This window comes from Typopeltis vanoorti, chromosome 8, assembly GCF_054136105.1.
Source record: "Typopeltis vanoorti isolate ZY-2024b chromosome 8, IOZ_Tvanoo_1.0, whole genome shotgun sequence".
Classification (NCBI taxonomy): Eukaryota; Metazoa; Arthropoda; class Arachnida; order Uropygi; family Thelyphonidae; genus Typopeltis; species Typopeltis vanoorti.
Genome location: NC_143556.1, coordinates 89,399,436 through 89,425,771, shown reverse-complemented (window position 1 = coordinate 89,425,771; position 26,336 = coordinate 89,399,436). Strand labels below are relative to the sequence as shown.

General features: G+C 37.3%; 1 protein-coding gene across 1 annotated transcript; it reads right to left on the bottom strand.

Annotated features, from left to right (window-relative positions):
* Window positions 1-359: 359 nt before the first annotated feature.
* LOC150104183 (uncharacterized) lies at window positions 360-25,064 on the bottom strand. Its single transcript, XM_090396420.1, has 28 exons — window positions 25,052-25,064; window positions 20,013-20,159; window positions 17,664-17,804; window positions 17,390-17,556; window positions 15,101-15,209; window positions 14,890-14,992; window positions 14,069-14,154; window positions 13,510-13,812; window positions 13,143-13,424; window positions 12,808-13,067; window positions 12,480-12,630; window positions 9,375-10,010; window positions 9,054-9,263; window positions 6,810-6,863; window positions 6,607-6,726; window positions 5,415-5,563; window positions 4,864-5,308; window positions 3,998-4,785; window positions 3,785-3,908; window positions 3,540-3,683; window positions 3,049-3,304; window positions 2,580-2,962; window positions 2,290-2,486; window positions 2,084-2,210; window positions 1,730-1,974; window positions 1,096-1,355; window positions 792-991; window positions 360-523 (listed from the first exon to the last, which is right to left on the bottom strand). The coding sequence occupies exons 1-28, from the start codon at window positions 25,062-25,064 to the stop codon at window positions 360-362; spliced, it is 6,264 nt and encodes a 2,087-aa protein (XP_090252546.1).
* Between the last annotated feature and the right edge of the window lie 1,272 nt (window positions 25,065-26,336).

Below are 26,336 nucleotides of genomic sequence, written 5' to 3'. Positions count from 1 at the left end.
GTCTATGAACTTCAAATGATAGAAATTAAGTAGGGAATTCGAAATAAACACCTATTAAGTAAGAAGCCAAAACAATTTTGGGAAAGTATTAGAGTACTAAATATTTTAGATGGCATATTTTCGTAGTAATGCTAGAGTATTCTTGGTACTTCTTGCATGGATTCATGATTTTAGATTGTGCGATGCTAACTTTACAGCTTTTAGTTCGCTAACGAAAAAAAAATAAGTCACTTTATGGCATTTGAAGAAAAACAAAAGAACAAAGTTTTAAAAGCTAGCAGTATGCACCAAGCTAGTTTATTTCAACAATCATTTCGTTATTTAACAGATTTCAACATTAAAAACAGGTTAACAAAAGATTAAACGTTTGGCAGTTTTCTTCCTTTCAATTTCAGACGCAAGATTTGTGCCGTTTCCTTTGCATGTTCCAGTGATGTGCAGTAGTCTGAGCCAGCTAAGGCAAGGTAATAAGTGGTGCCCTCTGCCGGGGATGATCTGCGGAAGGAGTACAGAGTTCTGGTGCCTGAAATAAGGTATGCAAAATTTAAAATTGCATGCACAAAATTAATATAAGCTGAGAAAGAAGGGACTTCAGTTTCCATTTAAAAAAAATATGAAATCCAATTCTCATAAGAATTGGACTTTAGAAGTAATTAAAAACAACTTTCTGGCTAGAAAAGTATGGAAGTCTTAAAAATGTTACATTTAAAGTTTCACTTCAAAAACGCAAAACGTTAAAATTGACAAGTGCAGTAGTATTGGGAATAATTTAAAGCGGATTGCAGTTTTACCTGCCGCTGATAATGAGTCTTGTTTTACAAATCCGGGTGCTCCTATGAAGCGGAAGACTTGGATATTATCTTTACGTTCGTCGGTCAGGAGGAACAAAATTAAATCGCCAGATGGCAGCACTGTCCAGTCCACTTGAAGTACCCCACTTTCTTTTATCTTTTGGATAGCAACAAATGGCTTCGGGTTGTCAGGATTATATCTAAAAAAAAAAGACAATTTTTTTCTTTAAGCATCAAGAAATTATGTTTAAGACGTTAATAGCAGTTTAGGCCAACAATAAAATGAACTAAACGGCGAGAATACCTGAAAATTGTCACTGGTGGCACGTAGTCCACTCTAGGAACACGCTCCTGGGCAAGGATTAGGAGGCATCCGTCTAACGGAGAATTCATCAGCAGTACTGACGCACTATGAATGATGGTCATTTTCTGAATAGGAGCACCGAAGGATTTGCTGTAAGGATTCCATAAGTACACATCGACTGTCGCTTGGTAGTCGAGATCCGGATCATTGGAGTTTGCCACGGCTAGTAAGGTTCTGTTGTAACAGGTTGCCATACTCACCTGAAATATGAAAATGGGTCTCAGAAGAAAAAAATAGCAAATGGTTCAGTAAGTATAGTACGGTCGTTATATACACGTAGGTGCGTTCCTGGAACGCGCATGTAGATTCTCGTAATTCAAGTATGATAATTCCATAGAATAACCTAATTTCCAAGTTGATGCAGTCATCAAGCGAGCAACAGTTAATTTTCTGCATATTTCTAAGAAGTTGAATAGAGTATAAAAATAAGACATGAAAAAAGATTCTCAGATGCAATCTAAGCTGAGAATTGCAGATAAGCAGCCCTTGTGAAAAGGCATTCGCTGCAAGTTATTGCGATTACATATACAAGAGATGGGATTTTAGAATTACAATCGCAAAGAGTTTTACTTGCCTTTTTAGCCCTTTTTGTATTCAAGGTTTCCTTTAGCACGAACTTTTCACCAACTGTGCAGTATACTCTGGATTCCACGTTTTCATACGGAGGTAGTTCTGCCTGAGTGAAGACAGCACAAGCAGTTTCGCCATCCATGAAAGTTGCGACACCGCCAGCTCTATTCATCGGCAGATTTTGATATAGTTCAAATGTAGCAGTATTTTGGTTCCAGAAGTAGATCTGACTTGGAGTTGAGCCTGGTTCTGCAAGAAAGTACGTGATTTATTTAACTGAATTTTTACAGGAAGCGGATCCTTTACATTCAAGGAAAGAATTCTGGTCGATTCAGAGGAATTTGAAAAAGATGCTTACCCATTACTGATTCCACATGCGGAATACTACTGCAGTGAGCAGTTGGATCTGTATTGGCCAGTATGACAAATGTCGAGTTCTGCCATATCAGACTTTTTATTCCTGCAGTCCCAGATGAACTTATTTCCTAGAGATAGGAAAATAAACGCATTAAAAATAGTATTATCATCATGCCTAACTTCACAAGAATCAGGAAGTGTTCTTACCTGTGGACTGAGTTCTAGTGTTCCTTGGTGGTTAAAATCGTAGACCAACACCTTTTTGCAGCCGTTAACATTTCCATTACTGTCTGCCAATAACATCTTATCGGAGCCATCAGGTAGATGTACATGACTCCATACAGAAGCACCAGGGGCAGTAAATCCTTGAAGTTTCTCGAAGTACTGATAAACTACAGCTTGTTCTAAATGGGAAAAAAAAAAATAAAGGGGAGTTTATTCGATCATCATTGTTGGTACTAAAAATAAAAAAAATTAGGAGTCTTAGCGTTACTTACTTTTGAAGGCATCTCTCATCTCCTCTATCACTTCGCCCTGCTCGTAAAGAGCTTCTCTTGCATAGTCTAAATCTACTGTTCTGTTGATCATCGCATGCACTTGCGTTAAGTTGACGTTATCCAGAAGCCCATAAGTTGTCAACGAATTCATGACGACTGGAGCAGTGAATGTTTTTACACCTGTAACGACGTTTCTAGCATTTTTAAACATCGCCCGACGTTGAATATCTTCAAGATCCATTCCATTAAGGTATCTACCGACACTTATTGGTTGATCGAATGTTACGTCACCCCAGATAGCTTTCTTACCCGTGATTTCCTGATCACCATAAGACATTAATAGAGCGTCTGGAGATATTTCGATCCCATTGATACTAGGAACACTGGAAAGAAGGAAAATCAATATCAAATAAAAAATTACCTTGATCGTTCAGTTACGATTGTTGTCATTAAGAATTGCGTTGCTTACCTAAGATCATGAACCACCAGGTTTTGGAATGTCTTCGTACCAGATATTACATAAGTTCCTTCTTTGTAAACAGCCGAAGATGCCCATTCAGACACGTCAACTGACTGGACTTTGTAACCCTCGCCGATCTTCAGGTCGCCATCAATGACAAGGTTTGTGAAGTGCGTAGGGCAACGGATATAGTTGGTTTTATTGCGAAGCATGAAGTCGTCAGGAAATTTGTAGCCGTTTACTAAACCTGTGACCACAACATCACCTGAAAGTAGAATTAGAAACTTATCAGATGGGATTAGGTATCAGATTCGTTCAAAATTATCATGGACAGTATTCCATGTTAGTTTTAGCTAGCTTATAACGACCTATATAACATGACCCAATCAATAGCGTTATTTTTTCTATTGAAGTTTTCAAAACATTTACCGTTTGCAACCAGTCCTTAAAAATTGGCAAAGGGATTTGAGCCTTAAGGCTTTATTAAGCTTAATGTTTACCTTCAACTTGAAGATCCAAGAATGAAAAAGGAGCAGTAATTATCTGGTCTCCGGATGTTTTTAATACAGTTTCATCAAGTGCAGTGAGGTTCATTCCATTAATGAGTCCATCTGTGGTATCGACATATCGGGCAATGAAAGACCCTATGGGAATATTAACAAAATGCGAAAAGTTTAGTATTTCAAAAATAAGTGTTCGAAAATGCTTATTCAGTTAACGAATAAAAAGTTGGACAACTGCATACCTGTGACCAAAGCGTCCTCAAAACGAATGTTTGAGTAAATTTCTTGATCTGCTGACAAATGCATGTAGCTCAGATTTAAGCTGATGATATTTATGCCTCCAAACGCTCCATGAACTATTAACGGCTGAAAGAAAAAGACGGGGACAATTACAAAAACTATGAATGTAGTTCGAGAATTCTTGCTAATTCAAGAGAGAATAGTGCATAACTCACCCCTTCGATAGTCACATTGTCGAATTCGCCGTAATTCACAAGTTCTGGTTTACTGAAAGGGTTTCTTGTCTTCAGAAAATCCGAGTCTCCTACGAAGTACTCTACGGTGAGGCTGGAGGAGAACGTTACATTACCGGTTACAGTCAGGTTGAAGCCTTCTGTACGTCTATTGATAACGTTATTACAAAGTTCAGCTATTGAAATATTGTCCACTAGTCCTCTAACCGTAAGGGTTATCACAGTTATTGGATTCAGAAATCTTTTCTGACCCGTTACGGTTATGGAATCAGCCGATTTCAGTACAGCCTCTTCTGAGAGATCGATATCTTGTACGGAGTTCAAAACTGTAACATCACCTTCTGCCTTGATATGTTCAAAGTGGATGTAGCCATCAATAACAGCCGGCTCGTTTGTCCTAACGATACTGCGATTGAGATGTATTATGTCCAAACCATTGATTAAATCGCTGACAACAACATTATTTTTGACTTCAACCTCCGAGAAAATTACGTTGCCATGGATAGTTTGGTCAGCATTTTTTAGCATCCAGTTGCTTACGTCCCATTCCGTGACGCCGTTTAGGTAGCCATGGAACACCATGTTGCCAATAGAAGTTGGTTCCAGGAATGTTTTGTGGCCATAGATTATCTGTGGTGTATCGATCAACACGGCGTCATTCCAAATTTCGCTGAACTTCATACCGTTGATGTCATCAGTATAGAGATCTCCGCCCTCTAAGATAACAAGGGTTCCTTTGATTGTTTTCTTACCGGTAATCGTTTGGAAATCTGAAAATTAAAGAATATACATATAGAAGTCCTGATCTGCATTACTAAAAATTTCAGAATAAATAGTTCATTGCTTACCTGAATAAGTCATTGTGTCATTCAGCAGATCAGCTATTGGTAAGCCATTCAATAAACCTGTAACTTGGATATCTGTCGTCTGCAGTTCTCCATTGATTTCTAAGCCACCTACAAATGTCTTGGATGATAATGTTTGATTTGCTGATAGAAGGACAAGGTCGTCAGTGCTAACTCCGTTCATCAAGCCGTGGAGGAGTAGATTTTTCACTTTCACATCGCCTGTGATGGTGAGAGAAGACGATAAGAATTGATCATCAACAAAAGTTAAGACGTCGAATCGATTGGGATCAATATCATTGATCAAGCCATGGATCCAGGAGTCACTCACAATTGTGACTTTATCAACGAATGTTTTAATACCGCTGACTTTCTGCGGATTGTGCCTCGACACCAAATCACGGGATACGTCGATTCCATTAATGTTGTAGCATACGAGACTGGGTACCTGTTAAGAGGCAAGTCGAACATAGTTCAGTTTTTAAACCTTTAGGTGGATTTAAGTTGCTTAATAGGGAAGCTTTTGAAATGGGTGGCTATGTTTTGATACTTACGTGCATGTGTCTGAAGGTCATCGAAGATTGTATGACACTTTCGTTTACCCGTAAAGCTTTGGATAAGATATCTGGTAGATTAAAGTTGTTCAGCATTCCTTTCACTTCAACAGGACCAGAAACATTCAGCACAGAAAACGATAGAGTACCTGCAAGAATTGATGTTTCAGTAGATGTGCACTTAGTACTACAAAACTAGTAATATTGCAAGACAAGAGCTGAGAATTATTTATATTTTCCGGTTTTTGTTATTAAAATCATGCATTGGAATTACTCGAGTATTGGAATTGCCGTGCGTTTTGCAATTTTAGTGATTGAATTGCTACGTGTACAAAAGAAACGGCTGCGTATAGGGCAGTTCCTCCCCCGTTAATTTACGGGGTAGGAACTGCTTTTATTTGGCCACTGAGAAGTTTATTTGCAAAGCGATCAAAATAGTAAGAACGTCGCTTCAGAATTGTCAATTTAAGACAAAAGAAATATTAGCTGAACGGATACCTAATTTTCCGAATTAGTCTAGATTACTGGCCCATGTACATAAGAGGCATTACCAGTTGGAAGGACAATTTAAGTACTACCTTTAGTTCGAACGAAAGTCATGTTTAGTTGTTAGGAAGACTAGCGTTGATTTAAATGCTAGTTTTCATGTATCCAGAAATATTGTATCATTAACTTGAAGAAAAAACATTTCGAAGTAAGTGTTAACCAATTAAGTTTTAGGTCACGATTAAAAACTAATCCCACTCACAAAAAGGAGGTCTAGAACCCTAGATTTGTGATCCACATTACTTAGGCAAATCGAGAAATACCGCTCTAGAGACAAACGTGGAATTAAAAGGGGAATTTGAAAACTCATTGAAGAGTTGAATGCCATCACCTATCAGAATGAAGGTCACTTACTTAGAGCAGGACAGGACGCGATCATTGTAGTAACTGCGATCAGTTTAAAACTCGACTAGATAACAGTCTTGTCCCATTTAATGTTTTAACAAAGCAGAATGAGCCTATTGGATTTTTTTTTTTTTTTTTTTTTTTTTTTTTTTACCAGTCCCTTAATCTATTCTCTGAACATATGGTGTAATGCTGAGAATCGTAGTTTAGTGATCTTTCCCAGGACTTTCGAAATAGTTAAATTCCTTCTCTGGCCAAAATATTCGCCATAGGAGGAGGAGTCTACTCTAATGATACTTACCATCATATGCAGTTTTCTTTTGAAGTATTGAGTTCGCCAGTTCTAATAAGTCAACCCCATCAACAAATCCATCCACAGCGCTGTTTCCTCCTAGCCACAGAAATTCGAATTGCTTGTGACCTGTCAAGTATTAAGACAAGTTAGTTTTAATGATTCGATTTAAAAATTGTTTGCTTCATCTCTTATTTTGAAAGGAAACTTACCTGTGATTGTTTGGGTTTTAGATTTTAGTAGAATATCCAACTGGTTGTTCCATTCTAGAAAAAAAAAAGGTACGTCATTCATCTGAAAAGACGATTTTACTAAAATGACAAATATACACGATCTAGATGGTTAAAGTTTGTCTGACTTAATCCTGGAAAGTTAAATTAATTATAATTACGCATATTAAAGTGTCTAGAAACTATAAGTTTCTGGATTCCAATCTGCGTTTTCCAGTTATGGAAATCTAGAATTAAGTATTCGTATTTATCGATTACAAGAGAAACTAAGATTAATACAGATTATTAAATTGTCTTCGCTTGTTAATATTTTACTTCATATCGAAAGATGCGCTTTCATAGTTTATACAGGAAGCAGCCTGCTTTCAAGTGATTACTTTAGTAACGAGCTCATACAACACGAAATTTTCCCTTTGATCTATGCTTCACCCTACACAATTAGAAGTCCCACTATTTTAGTGGTTTTCACAAATGGAAGTTTGATTAGTTGAGGATACGCAGCGATTTATTAGGGGGTTTAGTCAAAGTTTGTTCTACAGCACAAAACAGAAGACTTTCCCCATTTATGGGAGGACATGGAATTAGTTGTCACTGGTTTATTAATACCAGTGTAAGCATTGACTAGACTAAAATAGGTGGTAAGGCACTTCGGAATGCTGTTTGATTAAATGTTGATGTTTTCACATTTAAGATGCGAACGAAAAAGCTTCGACATTTATTAAAATGCGTCATGATCAGTTTAATGCGCGTCATAAATTCGGTTATATTCTCGTCTTGATAAGGCGAGAATATAAGACAAACGCATTGCAACGTTAAGTCGAAGTACTTATGTTGCTCCTACATACATGGTACGATAAGCACCTGTGTGGGAAGTGATGCAGATGAAGTCTGGGAAAGTCGACTTTCCTAAAAACAGACGGAAACGATTCAGGTCATGTTGGAAGTTGAACTGCGAAGGGATAGCTGTCTGTTCGCTTTCCCTTATTAATAGAGGAATCCAAGAGTGGAGGAATGGATGCAAATTGGACATCTGAAATCAGCCAATTTTCTGGAGAGTTTAGTCACGTTTTACTTTAATATTAGACAGTGGCGGCCGGTGAAAATTTCAAGTAGGGGTGCTGCATATACAAAATAAAATAAATTTTCCTAATCAGTAACCAATTTATTGATAAATTGGTAAAAATTGCTTTATTAAAAATATTTCACCCTCACCACGAACAAACACCAATAATAAAAAGGTTTCGTATCTCACAGAAATAACGAGCGCAAGCATACTATACACTGCCCAAACTGCAGTGTCAGATTCACTGGTTACGTGCAACGAGAAGCACAAACGATTATCGGCGAGTCTGACCGCGATAATTCTGACACTGCGTTAGATCGTAGTGTATTTGTTTCGTAATCTAAAGTGTTAATCGAACAATTCCTATTAATTATTCAATCAATATCAAAACATAAGCTGGAACCTTTATCATGTTGTATTGCATTTATATAATGTAAGCATTGTTATTTATAAACAAATTTTTCATTTTTTCCTTTGGGGTGCTGTAGTGTCGCAGTGCTTATGTACGGGCCGCCACTGGTATTAGAAGACCGGAAGATCCCCAGGAAGTTGCTTGGCAGGAAAAGAGCGATCTTGTCTGGGGAGATCGAGTACAGAGTTTCGTGAAAAGAGAATTCTAGCACTGGAAGTGACGACGATATCCTTGCTCCATTCACGAATAGTATGGCGATCACTGTTCAAGTTACTGGTTGGAGACTATTTAAATATTTTATCAGCATAATTCGAATGAATCCGACTGCGTTAATGGATGCTGCTATTGCGCGAAAAAAGTGGTATACAGGTGCAACAGCATAACTGTCTTGGTTCTATCATTCTTATTTTGGAGGCGCTCCAGTTGGGGGAGGGGAATGTCTACCATAACAAAGGAAACTAGAGAAAGCTGACAATTTTCTGCGCAGGACTCGACCCGGTGTTCATATTTGATTTAATCTTACGAGTATGCAATTTTATAAGTCTTATTCAATAAATGCGTTTAAGGATAGTGAATCAGCATACGTTTGTACATCAAGATTGCTACATGCAAGCTGAGAAAATCAGATAGCCAACTTTTTTTTTAAATTATTATTGGTTCTATATAGTGTATATATCAAATCTTTCGAGAAGCCGTTACCATTGAAATTTTTTTGAAGGATTAATACATAGAATGTTTAAGCTCAGCTCACCTGAGCTTCCGTCTTCTACAACGTGTAGTCCATTTATCGAGTTGAGAATTTTAACGTTTTCAGCAGTCACCGTATCCACGAAGGTCTTTTTTCCATCAATAACTGCATTTTCGTTAATGAGGATCATATCTGGTCCAGGAATCTCAATCCCATTGATGGAAGGGACATGAAGATTTTTCTCGAGTGTTATGGATGAGAAATTTACGTCAGCTGAAATAAGTAATTTCAGTTAATAGTATAGTACTCTAATTTAATATAAAAAAAGTTGTTTAACAGATAAGTTTTAATAAAAACAATACTGCTTGTAGTGAAGTTACTTGCCTGTCATTTTCTGGTTTCCACTCTTCCAAAGGACGTTATTCCACAGATCTACGATATCTATTCCATCGAGGAGAGCACCTGGAGACATGATCAAGTCTCCCTTCACTATAACATCTTCAAACGTCTTGAAACCTTTCACTATGTTCTTTTTATCCTTCATTACCGAATCGTCAAGGAAAGCATCCAAGTCTATTCCGTTAACCATTTTGACTTGCAGATATTGTGTGCTGATGCTTGATGATTTAATACTTCCAGTCACCACCTGATCGCCTGTAGTCATTAAAATTGTATTTGAGTTGAGGGTTCTGTTATTTACTAACCCAGCTACGTAAATATCTTTAGTGCGAAGAGTGTCCGTCAGCACTTTCTTGCCTGTAATAACGTGGTTTCCTGACTTCGTCACCCAATCATCAGGTGATGTTCCACTAATCAGTCCTCCAATGGTAATGTCTCCAGATACTTTCGTTTCTTCCAGGTATAGCGTACCATTGATAATACGATCCTCATCTAGATAAATGATATTTTGATGGAAGTCATTCCAATTTTCTCCATTCAGTGTGTTTGTAGAAATGGTCTTAAAGGTGCAGCGATTCTCTACTTCGCAGGCAAATGTCACATTATTGAAGTTGTATTTACCTGAAATAAAGCAGATAGATTTAATATATTTAAAAGAAAATGTTCACCATAAGAATTTAAAAAGTACAGGGTTAGTTTGAATGAGTTAGACCATTACAGAAATTAGAAATTTAAAGTCAGATTTGTTAGGTACATAGAAATGAGGGCCTAGGGATTCTCGAGTGGGATGTTTATATAGAAAAGCAAGTATTACGTTTCCATTTGTTCTATCGTAAGTGATTAAATGGATTTTCTATCCCGAGTGAAAAGATTCGTAGCTCAGCTCTAACGAGCTAGTTTAGGTGAAAAGCTTGTATTTATGGTAATATACTGGCTGAAGTTGGCCGAGTATGCTTGTGCCGGACACGTACAAAAGTGACGAGCAGTGAACATATAGCTAGGTAGATGTCAATAGGAGGAAAAAGTTTGTAGAGTTCTGAATGCAATTTCAAGACAGACCTACATGCCTTAGGACAAGGTCGATACTTTAGCTAAATTTAAGCCGATCGGTAGAATAGTGAAGACTCTAGTCAATAGCAAGTCTCGAATGAAGTTGGTTATTTGGAATTATGGCTATAAGGTTAGTATGTTAATTGCGTGTTCAGCATTTCATTTTCTAAAATGAAAGCTGCTCAGTTCACTCTAAGTTGAATCAAGGAGTGTTACGGAGGCTCTACGAATTTAAGTTTTTCAAAAGAGATGATAGCTGGAACTGAAAAGTTAGCGATACGCTGGATTGTGGAACACCTGTTAATATACTACGCCAAAGTATTGGGAATTGAGCAAGTGTTTGCAGAAACAAAAAGATGCAATGAGATTTCACTGAAAGCCTTCAACTTAAGTCGATATTTCAGTCAATGGCCTAGTGACAAGTCGAATTAAGACTGCAAATTGCAGCTAACTTCGAGGCCAACTTAGCAAATTGAATGAGTCATCTGAAAAAGCGGGAAGTTTTTGATAAGGCGTTTTACTGGTGTGCACGATGAATGTTTAAAATTGCATACAGTCAAATGTCCATCTTTAACTCATTCTGCATCTCGCGATGCTCGAAGTCTTGAATGTCAAGTCAATTGATCTCACAGGTTACATCGAGTCAAGTTATCGTTTTGACTGTCAAAACACTAAAGTTAGTAATTCCTGCTCTAAGACAGTTTTCGTAGTCGGTTTGAATTTATCCGTTTAATCCATTGGCTTATTTCGACATCGAAATCCTTACAAAATGTACCACTTGATTCCTTTACTTTTAAAGCCTTCCGTCCTGAGTTAAAGTATTCGACTTATCCACTGCACTCATTTCATCTGGCAGAATAGGCTATGAACAAATAAGTTACCTCGATGGGAAGCCCGCTTTCTCCTGTATTATGCGCAACTAAACATTCTTTCCTTACAAACTTTTTCTGGATGTGCTACATTAGACATTTCATCTAGCGAGATCAGAAAGATACTTTACCGGCCTTTCTAGCCAGAAGGAAAATCGCATGGATAAATTCACTTATGGAAATACCAGGAATTTTTCCTTTTATAGCTCGCCTGAAATGAAGCGGGAGAATAAAGATAACTTTGTCTACCGTAAACTGACCAGTGGTTGGACATACAGCAGTACGTAAAAGATAATGGTCTTCCTTCCCTACGAAGTTCGTAGAGATTTCTATTCCGTTCCGGACAAACTGAACAACAGATCGATTTTACATTAAGTTGGGTACAGGCCAACATATGATTGACACCGATAGTAGAATCTGTTTTAGAACGCGCCTACTTCACCGTTGCCGCTTTAAGTTTGAATGTTTAGAGCAGTGCTGAAGCACTGCTGTCAGTCTGAATCTGAGCGACTGCCTCTCCATCAAAAATTCCGGAAAGTCATTTGTTTTAAGAAAGTGCACTTAGTTAAGGAATTTACTGCATCTCGCCCAGGTAGGATTCTTTATGCTATCACGACACTCTTGACGGTTTAAATAAGAAATGTTTAATTTCTGCTTGGTACTGACAAGCCTGCCTGCCATTCATGAGCCGTTAAGTTTAGGGTTGAAATATTCGTCAATAAAAGAAAACGTTTAGTTGGAATATCAAGTGTTTCATTTGTTGTTTACGTGTAATCTTCTCAATCCGTCAATGTCAAGAGGAAAAAAGTAAAATAGAATTAACTACTGGACAATCATGGAGCAAGACTTCAGTTTAAAGCTTTCTCCCCATAACTGGACGCTATTGGAATAAAATAGCGATTTTGTAGATTTAAGCACTAGGTGAAATAGCGATTTATTCTGAGCGCGTTTATTAAATATGTTGAAGCCTAGTGATGATAGGGAATCTGAGAAATTTCCTCGATTAACTTTAATTGGTCACTCATTTCGAATCTGAAAAGTAAAGATTTATAACGCGATTCTGTAAGTTAACTTATAGGAAGCTTAAATGAAAGTTAGTCGGAAATAAGATTTAATGTACGCTGTTCAGTCAATATTTCGAAATTAAGACCCTATTTTAGGGAATACTTACCTGTTACGTATTGCGTACCAGAAGTCTTTAGAACTTTAGTGATTTTACTTTTGATTACCGATAGTTTGTCTGCAATTGTTGCAAGCCTTTCATATAGTTCCTTGAGTTCATTAATATCAATCGCATTAAAAGTACTTCCGTCAACTACCAACTAGAAGTAAAATATTTAAGATTTAGCACGAAATCTTAAGCATAGGAATTAAGATAATTATTAAAATCAGAATTCAAACTGTTTCAAGATAAATAAGTGATCTAAAAACAATCTATCCAAAACAATGACAATTAGTCAATAGAGTAAAATTAATATGCAGGAGACGCAATAAATTACCCTTGCTGTAGTTAGATTCCCTATGTGAATTGGAGCTGCTGAATGTAAATCTCCATTTAGTACTATGGGAGTGGGCTGGTCTACGCGGTAAACTTGAGTCGATTTTGCTTTTATTTCTTCCACATCTGTTGATTTTGACTCCAAAGCTTCGAGCATGCTGAAACACCAAGCTTGACTTTTTTCGCGTGCTTGTTCCAGTTCGTTCTCTCGCTTGAAGACCATTTCGTATACGGAGTCTGATCGGTATGGATTACTGACAACTAGAAAGAAAAAATTAGTTAGTAAAAGCTAGAAAAGTTATATTTAGAAGTATTAACTAATAGAACCTTACTTACCCATTAATTCGCGTGGAGGAATGGACAAGTGGTTTAAGTAAGCAACGCCGCTGCCTAAACTTCCACGAGGTATTATGTTTATTCGAGTGAATCGCCAACCGTCGTACTGATAGATGTGGACTCCTGTGAGAAGATTTGCAACTGCCAGCAGAAATTTCTCTTTTCCATAAATTGCTAGTATGGACACAGCTGCGGTTGTTTCTAAACATTGGAATGGTACGAATTTGTCTTTGACAAATTTGTATATCACTGCTTTGGTTTCATATTCGAATGGCGCGTTACCTAGGATGGAATAAAATTTCATGAGTTCTAGTTATGATTTTATTACCTAGTTTAAAAATAAATTTTATTTCGGATCAATACTTACCAGGATGTTTGTGATTCGCAACTGCTAGAAAGAATTCTTTCCCTATGTTCTCTTGTCCACTTCCTATATCCTGACCCAGAGTGAAGAATTCCCAGTCATGAGCTCCGTGAGTACCTATTTCTTGGAAGGTTACCCATTTTCTTTTATCGATGTCGAATTTAAAGATCTCTGAATTGACATCGTAGTTTCCCTTTGGACCGCGGTAGTTTGCTATTGCCAAGAAGTCGTTATTGTGGATGCGGAATGGTTCGATGTCTTTGACGTCGTAAGTGATGATGGAGTCGTATTTGTCGAAATATGTGCCTAAGGGAATGTTAGAATGAGTTAAGATTGTTTTAATTATAAACTTAGTGTAATATAGGCGCATTAACAAATTCCATAATTAAGTTGGATCGTAAGGAAAGGATCAAATGGTAGCTATTCATATCAGGACTTTGCAGTCGAAAATGTTCCCATAAATAACTTTCATTTTAAGTTTGCGTTGAACTTATCGCGTGTGTCCTGATTACTAGACCCACCTCGACCTTCCCGTTGGTCGAAGTGATAGTATTTGACTCACCCATCCAGATGTAGACAGAAGTTTCTCGCTTATTCGACTCAGGTGTTCCATCCGAGTTGGTTATAGCCAGGTGATAATTGTCCTCCCTGGAAATAGAAAGGGCGAGGTGAATGAGCAGTGGATTTCTTTGTAAAAAATGTTGAATTTTTATATTTAAGATAAACGATAAAAATCAGGAAGTGGTAACTTATCTGCCTGATTCTTGCACACACACAAAAAAAAAAAAGATGCTCAAGTTTAGAACAAGTCGTAAATTACGACTACTTGACTGAAATAGTTCAAACTAGGCTCTGGGAAAAATAGTTAAGTGCTTTGAGTGTTAACCGTTTTATTTGTGCATAGACTATTTTCGAGTAGGAAAAGCTCAAATATCATTCAAACAATAGCTTCTCGAATTTTGAAAGGGAATATGTAGCTCTTTTAGAAGATCAAAAATTATTCAATCAATGGAGTTTGCTTGAGAATTATGGGAAGAAAAACGTTTACGTTGTAAATACATTTATTTGTATTGCAGATAAAATATTTGAGTTTAGATTAGCTAAATTCAGGACGTGTCTAAAGAAATGGTTTTATAATTTGGTTTATCAAATTGTAGAATACAATAGTTTGAGACTAGCATTTAACATGCTGATTAGTGTGCAGACTAAAGTATTAGATGGAAAGATTGAGTCAAATTGTTATCTGAACTATTCAGAACTATTAAAAAGTTCTGAAGAGCGATTCATTACGAAATAAAGTAGCAATTAAAGCACAAAATCAGTTACTGTTAGGAAGCGGGCATAAGGCGAGTTTCAGTTCAATGTTGGGCTTAAAAAACTTACATCTTCCATACTGCTAGCGTGGTGGGATAATGACTGCTGATAGTGTGATCTATCACAGGCTTGTAGGTTTTTTCATCGTACCTCCAAAGGTCGACTCCGTCATCTGAAAGAAAAAGGGAGATTTAAGTTGAACTTTCTCTAATTTCAACTTAAAATTACAGCATCATCTGCTGAATTCAACTTATTTTACGTTAAGGTTTATTCTGTTTACCTCTTTTCGGGTCAGCTACAAGAATATACAGGTACGTGGAGTCTGAGAATGTCGCAACTCGAGGTACACCTGTTGAAGTCCAGTTACTAATTGGGATCCACCCGGAATGCTGGAAGCACAGAATGTTGAGGTAAGGAAAATTCCATTATTGTTGAATGATGTAATACAAGATTATATTAAGGCGTAATTTTGTGAAACAACGCACCATATTTCAGTTAATGTTGAAATAAGTCATTAATTTAACATTCGCGATTAAGACAGTTTCATTAAAAGAAGTGGATCTTTGAGAACCTGCGCTCGAGTGAATTTCAATGTGCACATTGTGGGCGACTATCTGAAACCGTTTGTCATAACTGACAAAATTGATCGTCTACCGACGCCAATCAGACCAGCAGCAGAAAGTAAGAGCGAAATATCTTATAGTAATCTGCTGAATTTCAATTACTTTGGTACATTTACGCCATGGCTTGTTTTAACAGAAGCTGATCAAGTTGTATGACCCTCTCCGATCATAGAACTGCTAATCAGCTTTTGTTAAAACAAGAAAATAAAACCTTCAGGTTGTGGTCCGAGTTAGCGAAAGGAGAGACGACTTCTACGGTATACCTAGGAGAGCTAGATAAAAAAGTAATGGGAAAGGGTTATCAGGAACTGGTAGGTTTAACATTTGCTCTAGGTTATTACTTATCCCCACCTGCATAGTTGGCCGTGTTGAAAAAGAAAAGCTAATTGGAGTTTGATATTAAGATCAAATTTCTGTTATACTAATAGCTTCAGAAATCTTTCACCTCCTGGTAAAACAAACCTAAAATTTAGCATTTTCTGACAATGTAAGTTGTCAGATTTCAGAAAGGCATCAAGTTCCATCATCGTAGCAAAATGATTAATGTATGATAAGGAACAGCGAAGTGCAGCTGAAGTTGTCAGTAAGCATTATTCTGAAAGTGTGTAGGAGCTACAGTATGTTTTGTATGTAGTTGAGATGGTTTTAAAATTTCAAAGCTATCGTTTCATTTGATAGAGGAAATAGTAGGAACGTAGAGACCAGTTTCCTTGTCAATGCCTCAACTGTGCTTCCTGCGTAACACTAATTTTTAAACACATGGAAATGATAGAGGAATTATGCGCCAGCGGAACATGTTCCATCACGTATTATATGGAAATCAACGTCAAATGAATGTGTGAAATGCTGCTTAAAGCATCACTGAATATAGAGCTAACTAGAACCATGCTTTGGAGATCACACGATATTCACTTCTTGCCTCCAATAAGCAGGACAGCGTTTCATCATGTAACGATTGTCATTTACTCTTAGTATGCCAGGAACTTTATTCAAAATGTATTATAAGTAGTCCATATTAGAAGCACCAGATGAGGTCATAGGTAGCATAGCATTTACATTCCAAGAAACGTGTCTGGACAGACTTGTAGCGAAGGAGCTTGCCTTCATTCGCATGAATTATCGAGATTAGGATTGGAAAGAGCGGGTTGATTTTATCGCAAATGGCTGTTTAATATTTTTTCCCTGCGTGGAATTTAACTGATAAGGAAATTTAATTACAGATGTGCATCACATGCTGAATTTTGATGCCGATTCGGCGTTTGAAGTTTCTTGTGGAAGACAATTTGACCTCTTATTTTCATGAGTTGTTGAACACTTTGATAGTGCTATTGCCAATTCGACAATCAATATTTCAGATTGTCATACGCTCAGTTCCTCTCTCCTCCAAATAACTGCAGAAATATTTATAGGATAAGGTATTATTTCTGAACATTTCTGCTGAATTAGTTTTATTTATCCGTATCATGGCATTAACGGAAGTTCCCCTGATCAACGTTACTCTGGAACCCGTATTAGAGCCAATAATTAGGAAGCCCGAAATATTAGTATAGTTTCACGAATACGTGGCTTCAAGTTTGGTACGAATGTGGAATTTCCACTTATCTTGAAATGAATTTTACAAACTGAAGTTTAAATGACTGGAATGGTTCATCCAAGTAACCAGGGATCTTCACTGAGGTATGTCACAAACACCACTATGCGATTTTCAGGCTGAAGTGGAATAAAAATATTCACGCTATTCGGTTAAGATGTGATAAATATGGGTGTAGTAGTCAGGACTTTGCAAATATGTCCAGAAGGTTGGGAAAACTTGAGTTGTTAGAGGATTGAACAAGAATTCTCCCGTACAGAAACATTTATTCGCGAATAGGTTTTTCGGTTTAGACAGTTTCTCCTTGATGGAGAATCAAAAATTGAAGCAAATCAACTAGCCATTGTTTGCTTACCGAGTGATCCAATACCAGGCGTCCTAAAGTGATTTGAGAGCCCGAGTTCAGATGATATATGGAAACGCAGACAACGTAAGTCTCGTTGAGGTAGTTGACAATCGAAGTCATCTCGTTGTAGTCGCACAATGAAAACAAGGGCTTAAGTTCTTGGAGAACGTACACATCTAAAAAAAAAAAAAACGATTAGTTAAGAAATAGTTTCGAGATAAGGTACTTTAGGTGAATTAATTACATATTGAAAATTGAACAAAGCAGAGCATGAAATGCTCACCTTCTGAGGCTTGGAAGAAGGTATGCGACGTTTTGGTTTCTCTTCTCTGCCGTTCTCGTTGCAAGTTATGTGCAACCGCGATGTCATTTAGGAATTTTTTTATTTTAAGATCATAGGATTCCTTCAGCTGGGAAAGTTCATCTAAAAAAAAAAAAAAACGCTATTAGAAGTTTTAAAAATGCAACTTCATAGTAACCGAATGAAAGATGTGGTTGAAGGGCAGGGGGGGGGCTTAATTTGCTGCAGGGTTTTTACTAAACCTGCAAGTAAACCGGAAAGAACCAAAAGGGCTTCATCTAACTCACAGGTGTACCTACAAAGTTCACGAGCTCTTACGTTATTGATTAACTATTCAAGTGATAATTCAGATTAGAAACTCAAGTTCGAATTTTGAGGTCAATTCTTATGCAAGAATATTTAGACAAATGATACAAGTCTGATTCTGTTCAGAAACGGTTGATTAATCCAACTTTAATTTTAGAGGTTTTTTTTTTTTATGTTTGAAGCCATTTAGGGATAAATTTTCATTGAATGTTTTCTAGAAAAGAAACGGGTGCACTAACTGCTGCCAGACAACTAAGTCTTGGAACTAGAACTTCTTTCTACTATTCGCGTTTCTTGATAGATGCTTCAAGTCGAAATATTAGTTTTACTGTTAACTAATGCAGCGCCATGCAGTTAGTCACAGCAGACAGACGAATGTTCCGGCCTTTCGACGCTCATTTACATTTTAGCCAGAAAGTGGTTTCGATGATATTTTAAGAGCGATATTGAATCGTCTAGCGTGCAGGATGTATTCCAGCAAAGTGTTTTGCAGTTACGTTGTTATTTGAAAAAAAAAAGTGACACAACATTTGCCACTGAACTGAGTAGCAATCAAGCATTACGAATGTCTAGAAGGCAGCCAATAAATTCAATTTTAATTAGCAGGGTCTGTCAAAGATCTGAACATAAACGTAACGATTAACTGAAGTACTTCATAAGAGTCATTTAATTTGATTAGCGTAGAGATAATTCAGATGCGTTTTACATTATCGAATGAAGGTATCAGGAGGAAAAGATAAAGAAAGAATAAGTTTATTCCAGAAGGGTACCTGTTACAGAATCTTTGCATAAAATAACAAAGTTGCTTCTGCTTTGTGATGGTACCGTTTTGTAAAATAGTCTTAGAAAGTAGAAGTTACTTGAATAAGGACTTTGTTTCGGCACCGGTATTTAATAAGAATTTGCATAGTTTTCCGAGAAAACTAAACTTACAGAAGGGCGGGTGAAAAACGTCTTACCATATATATATATATATATATATATTTTTACATAGTTTGAAACTCGAACCCCTCCTTCGGGGGAAGGGGGTTACGAAGTTTCAGATAGGAAAAGTGATTTAGAATAATGCAGGATGACTACCAACGTCGCAGCTTAATCACACTTAAGTCAATTTTGTCCATTAAGCCGACTTTCGATTGGCTTTGTTTTATTCGATGCATGTCTCGGAATCATCTTACAAGTGATGAAGTTAGAAGATTCGCTAGTTGTGCACGTTCTGATTTTTTTTTTTTTTTTTTTTTTTTGTTGGCTGAATGCTGATGAATTACTGTGTTATGTAGCCAACGATCATTAAATGTCATGAACGTAGAATATACCGTGTTTATTTACTAGCCTCTTGAAAATAAAGTTTCAAGATGTTGGAATTATAGTACTGATGTTAAGAGGGAGCATCCCCCTCCCTTTTCCCCAAAAAACTTCGTACGTTGTAGTGTAGGCTTAAGTAACGAATCGATTCGACATAAGACTCCAGCAACAAAGAGGGTCCAGCATCTTCATTTATGCTACATGAGAACTGTTCTCAGTGCTATTAAGCGGGTACTGACTCTATACCATGCTTGGCTGCCACTCATTTATTTTAAGGGAAGGAAAGTCTGAATATTATCAAATGTTCCACATAACTACGTTGGTTCATAGAATGTAGCATTCAGGAGAATGGGTTTTATTTTCCTCACTAATCTCTCATTTCATTCTGCATTCAACAGGCGGACAGAAGGACAACGTCAATTAAAAATCAAAGTTAAGTTGCAAATTTCTGTGAAAAATACTCTTTCGCGATCCCTACAATTATAAGCTTTAGAAAAAATAAAAAACCTCATAACGCATACTTCGATGTTGTTTTCGTAAGAAAACAAGTGACTACCAATTTTGTCAAGCAATTACATCACAAACTTAATTGCATCGAGAGAGATCTACATTCAGGAAATAACCACAAAACGATTTAGTTTTTGCTCGTACGGAAAGGGGGAGGGAAATGGTAATAACAACATCCACCGAATAGATCGAGATGTTCATCGAGGTTCTTACCTGTAGGTGTTGTCGGCGTCGTTCCTTCGACGATAGAAGAATACGACGAAGAAAACCATTCTGTCAACGTTTGAAATGGATTCAAACCAGAACTAGTCCCCGTTAAAGCGGCCCACAACAAAGGAAACAACCACCAACGCATCCTTCCTACAAAAAAAAAAAAAAAAAAAAATATATATATAATTACTACAAAAACCAATTTAACATTAATACGAACTCGTGTAACATTTCCCTCCACAAAATCTCACCTGAAAGTTAGAACAACTGCAACGCGAGTAACTCATGCTTTGGTCTTTAAAGAAAGTTTGCATGTCACGTGACAAGGCGTTGCTATGAGCTACGTGGTTTTAGAAAATAGATATTTGCATGCTGTTTGACAGTTTACTTACGCTTACTAGTGTCTGATAATAGTCACAATCGCATACGCTTAATATTAAAAAATCTTTACATGTGAAAAAAAATTTTAAATGTCTTGGAAATCAAAGCATTTTGTCTGAAAAAAAAGTTCGTAATTGTTATGAGGTATATTAATTATGAAATGTTAGAATTTATATATATTTGATAAAGTTTTTGACAGTATTCATAGACAGATATTATGGATAATTATTAGAAGCTATGAAATTCCTGATAAATATGCGAGAATAATTAAAGAAACGTATTTAAAAAAGTAAAAGTTGTGTTAATGCACAGCAAACCACAACCTCAAAATGGTCTGCTATAAGGACTTGTGTGAGACGGGATTGTTTAACGTTCAGACTTTTTTACATAGTCATCATTAAGTGAATTATTAAAAAAAAAAAAAAGGAGAGGACTGAAATAGAATCTCAAATTATAGGTGAAAGATCGAGATTATGCAGATATGTACTTTTAATATAATTAAAACATACTGATATAAAAATCAAAATTACAAGCATTGTATGGGACACAGCATGGTTTTGTGAAGGGTAGATCATGCCTCAGTAACTTGCTCACGTTCTATAACACAGTGACGGCTGAACTGGATAAGGGTAACGGGTTTACAGTGATTCTACTGGATGGAAGTCTAATCAGTAAACTGCAGCATATGAGAATGGATATAGGGTTGGTGAGATATCAGAGAGTAGTTTATTCAGGAGTAGATTCCAAAAGACGGCCTGTGACTAGTGGTGTTCCGCAGGGTTCTGTTCTTGGACCACTACTGTTTAATTTGTTCATTAACGATATAGGAAAGGATCTGAGAAGAACTGTGCATTTGTTTGCGGATGATGCAAAGTTGGGTAGAGCAATAGTGAATGCTCAGGATGTCAAAATTTTGCAGGATGATTTGGATAGTTCGGAGGACTGGGCTAAGGAGAATGGATATCAATTTAATGTGGAAAAATGTAAGGTTTTGCATTTTGTGGTGAAAAGATTAGCAGCAGTATATCACATTGGTGGAACTGTACTCCAGGAGATTGACGAGGCCAGGGATTTGGGAGTGTTGGTAGATAAGCAGTTGAAGTTTAGGGGACACATCGCAAAAGTGGCAAAATCAGCTCATCAAATCATTTGGTTGCTGAAAAACACTTTAACGAGCAGAGACAAACAGGTTATTGTTCCTCTGTATCGAGCCTGATAAGACTCCATCTAGACTACTGTGCCCAGGTATGGGCACCAGGGTTTCTTCTTGATGGGGAGGAGGTGGAGAGGATTCAGAGACGAGTGACCAAGATAATAGAGGGACTATGGAATGAACCTTATGAGAACAGGTTGAAGATATGTGGGCTGCAGAAATTGGTTGATAGGCGGAAAAGGGGTGATATGATTGAGACATTCAAATTACTGAAGGATTTCTATAAGATTAATTCAGAAGATATTTTTGAGAATAGGACTGGTGATGGGAGAACTAGGGGCCATCCATGGAAACTGAGCAGGAGTGTAGTTAGCAAGGGTGTTAGAACTAGGTTTTTAACTTGGAGAGTTGTGAATGAGTGGAATAAGCTGCCAGAGTCTGTTGTGGGTGCCATGACTGTAAATGAGTTCAAGGTGAAGTATGATAGATACTCTGTGAATGTTGAATATTGTTCTTGACATGATGTTGGGCCTCCCTCGATGAGTCTAAGGACTCCTTGGAGCTGCCCGTAATAATAATAATAATAATAATAATAATAATAATAAGAAGAAGAAGAAGAAGAAGAAGAAGAAGAAGAAGAAGATGGATAAAGCATTCAACTTTAAACATATGAATACAACAAACGTTCTGAGACTGAACAATAAATACTAGAAAAACAAATTTTAATTTGTCACAAAGAGATTAATATTTTTTTCATAATTGGGAGCAAATATTGAAGGTGGAACTGACCTTGAATAATATATGGAAATCATCCAAATATTATATGTTATAAAAATAAATAAATAAAAACTGAAAAAGAAACAGGAAGCCAAATTAAATAGCTTTCAAAGATTTATAAAATATTCATATAAATGGCGACAAATTCGTATGAAACACATGCGAATTGCCACTTCGTGACGAGCCATTCAAGGTAAGTCTCCAGAAACTCTGATCAGTTTCCATTCATTCATTCATTTGCAATCTAGAACGACAATCTTGGGTTCTATTCTAAATTACTCAACTTGTATAAACAGACAAAGCAAAAAAGCAAGTCAGTAAATATGCCTTCTGTAGACATATGACCTACAGTATCTAGATTTACAGTCTCAGGGGCCTGAGACTGTAAATCTAGATACTGTAGGGCATATGTCTACAACGTAATTTATTCCTCATCCCAATAAGCTGTAGCTAATAAAAATAAAACTAACCATACTCCTCTTTAATGACATTAAGTCACAAAACTTAAGTCTCTAGCTGTCCACGGCTTTTCAAAACTACTGTCCATATAGTTGAATAGTTCGTTCTTTACTATTCAATTGCTAGCATTGAAAAGCCGTGGACAGTTAGAGACTTAAAAAGATACAGGAACAATAAAAGCCATCATATATACACTATATACCAATAGTTGTCTGGACACCCATGTTATTTAAAGTTATGGAACATTCTAGGTTTGTTAATTTCATAAAAACCGGTGTACAGATAGTAGGAAGCAGTATTTCATCGTAGCAGTTGAATTCAGGTAGTATGGCAACACGACCGTGAACTCAGTGACTTCGAGAGAGAGAGAGAGAGAGAGAGAGAGGTATCATTTTGGGCTGTCACATTGGTGGCATGTCTATATATGCAATTTCCGTTCAATTGGAGCATCCAAAATTAACGGTTGGCAATGTGATCAACAAATGGAGACGTTTTGGCATCACTAGTGCAGGAAAACACCCAGGATGGCAGCCGAAAATGATTGACAGGGACAGGAGAATGTTAAACGAGTGTCCTGCAAAACCCAGCTATAATCGGCACAGACCATCGGTGATGAGTTCCAGAGCTCCAGTAACACTACAGTGAACAGTAATACTGTACAAAATGCACTCCATTTACTGGGTTTCCACGGAAGAGCAGCGGCAAACAAGCGAAACATCACAACAACGAACAAGGAGACTCGTCTGGCCTGGTGCAAAGAGCGTGTGAACTGGACAATCGACCAGTGGAAAATGATATTCTAGAGTGATGAATCAAGGTTCACCTATTTCCAGTCTGATGGCAGGGTGTGAAAGTAGCCTGGTGAACGCTTGTTACCGCAGGGTGTACCCACAGTAAAGTTTGGAGGTGGAGGAGTAATTGTGTGGGGTGTGTTCAACTGGCTTGGAGTGGGAACTACTGGTCGTGTTCCGTGGTTCCATGAAGGCAGCTCAGTACCTGATATTCTGAATAATCAGGTGCTGCCTACACTGTGAAGTTTTTATGGGAATATCAAGAAAACAATGCACCATGCCACAAAGCTACAGCTATTATGGAATGGTATGGAGAGATGGGTGTTAAACGACTGCCCTGGCTTGTGCAGCCTGACCTCAACCCCATCGGACACCTCTGGCACAAATTAGAGCTGCGATTGAGGTCCAGAGCAGCACTTCCTCGATCTTTCGCTGAACTCAGTATTACTTTGATGTAGGAATGGAGACAAATTCCACCTGAAGTCTGCCGCACATTAGTGGAAAGCCTTCCTGAAAGGGTGCAGGAGGTGACGAAAGCCAAAGGTGGACATACCCTATATTAGGGTTCGCCTCCTGGTATCAATTGTAAATTGCTAATGTCCAGTATAACATTTGATCAAAAATATTGGAAGCCTGCTCATACGAACTCTGACTCTAAAGCCATTGTGGATTTGGTCTCTTTGCTGCAGTAATTCCCTTCTATTGTTCTATTAGTGAGGTTCTGTCACGTCACTCATGTCTGGCGTTTCGGCCTGGCTCGCAATCGGCGTTCCAGTTCATCTCACAGGATATACCGAATAGTTTCCATAAAGTTGGAAGTATAGAATTGTATAGAACGTTATTATAGGGCGCAGGTGTTAAGATTTACTGTTATAACTAGAGACCCAGCCCGAACTATGAAAAACAGCCCCAGACCATGAGTCCTACTCCATCATTGTCCATCGGACTGCCAGATAGCAAAGTGTAATTTTTCACTCCACTGGATTCTAGAGAACGCATTTCCACTGCTCCAGAATCCAGTGGTGGTGAGCTTTACACCACTCCACAGACTCCTGGCGTTGATATTAGGCCTTGTGTGCGGTAGTGGAAAGCCATGTTCTTCAGCTCCGGAAGAAAGTTGTGGTGCCAGCGTTGTTTGCAGCGACATTTCGAAACTTGGCAACGAGTGTTCAACTAAGGACAGACGATTTTTTCGCGCAACACACTTCAACACGGCGGTTCCTCTCTGTGATTTTATGTGGCCTACCAGGCCGGGATTGTAAAGTGGATACCCCTAGGAGCAACGACAGTTGCTCCTAGGTGTATGCACTTCACAATAACATCTTATTGGGAGAAGCTTCAGCAGGGCAAAAATTTCCAGAACTGAATTGTTGCAAAGATGGCACCCGATGTTAGTGTCACGACTAAAGTCGCACAGCGTTTCAGTACGGCCCATTTGAATTATCTATGAAGATTACAGGACTGTGTGCTTCCTTTTATACCTACATGAGCCATGATTGCAATATATATAGCCATATCCACTGCTACGAAGGGATGTCCGGATATTTTCGATCAGTTGTGTGCATCTATTGAATGAAATATTAAAATCCATTACTCTTTCATAGGCAAATATTCTAAAGCGTAAAATGTTAACGAAATTGACCAGACAGCTTATGAGAATATAACCTTTGGCATCGGAGTTGTGTTGGTACTGCACTTTTTAAAAGACATGAACTCTGTCCAAGTACTGGTATGTTTGCTTTTATTAGTGCTTTTGATTGTCTCATTTAGTGTCCGAGGTATTTCATTTAGAGCTTCCTTCCTAATACTCGATGTACGAATATTAGAATAATTCTTATGAATAATCCTATGATTATTCATAAGAATAATCATAGGATACATATTAAAGTACCAACATGGATACATTAATGACTTTTCATGTCTAATGTGTGTGTGTGTGTGTGTGTGTTTAAGGGACACAAGTATAATTAATTATTCAGAAAACCTAATCACAATGACCATCACGACGTACTCTAAGAATTCCCACCCTTTAACATTAAAGAAATACCCCAAAAATGTATTGGAAAATTAGTACAATCATTTATAGAAGAAAAAAAAAAAAGTGTATTTGAGTTACATTAGTATATATAATTAAATAATTCACGTGATGTCCCCGACAAACGAGGGCCCCAGCGAAATTCCAAAATCAATAACAACAAACATTCACGTCACGATTCCTTATCTTATCTTGATCTTGATCTGGTCAGTAGAGTGCCACCAATCACGACACGATTCCTTATCTCTAATATATCTTCCTTTCCATTCAAAACAATAACGTCACTTATTTACAACTAACAATGACGTCACTGATATTCATCTGACAACAACAAACATTCACGTCACAATTCCTTATCTTATCTTGATCTTGATCTGGTTTAAAATGTCCACCAATCACGACACGATTCCTTATCTCTAATATATCTCTCTTTTCCATTCAAAACAACAACGTCACTTATTTACAAATAACAGATGACATCACTTATTTACAAATAACAAATGACGTCACTTATCTACAGCTCATAACAACACCAACCAACGTCACGATTCCTTATCTTATCTTGATCTTGATCTGGTTAAAAGCTCCACCCATACTACTTGAGACCAAGCAACTTTCCTTTAGATGAAAAAGTCCTTATGAATAATATTCGAATTCAGTTCTTTCTTATAATTTTTTTTATCACACTACCTCAGAAAGAAAAAAAAAAACGTATCTATTAGTAGTTAAAG

Excerpts from the sequence above, each read along its gene's own strand:
- LOC150104183 (XM_090396420.1), bottom strand. Across the intron at positions 12,631-12,807 it reads GGAATCTAACTACAGCAAGG|TTGGTAGTTGACGGAAGTAC; the intron begins GTAATTTATTGC and ends TTTTACTTCTAG. Across the intron at positions 1,356-1,729 it reads ATACAAAAAGGGCTAAAAAG|GTGAGTATGGCAACCTGTTA; the intron begins GCAAGTAAAACT and ends TTCATATTTCAG.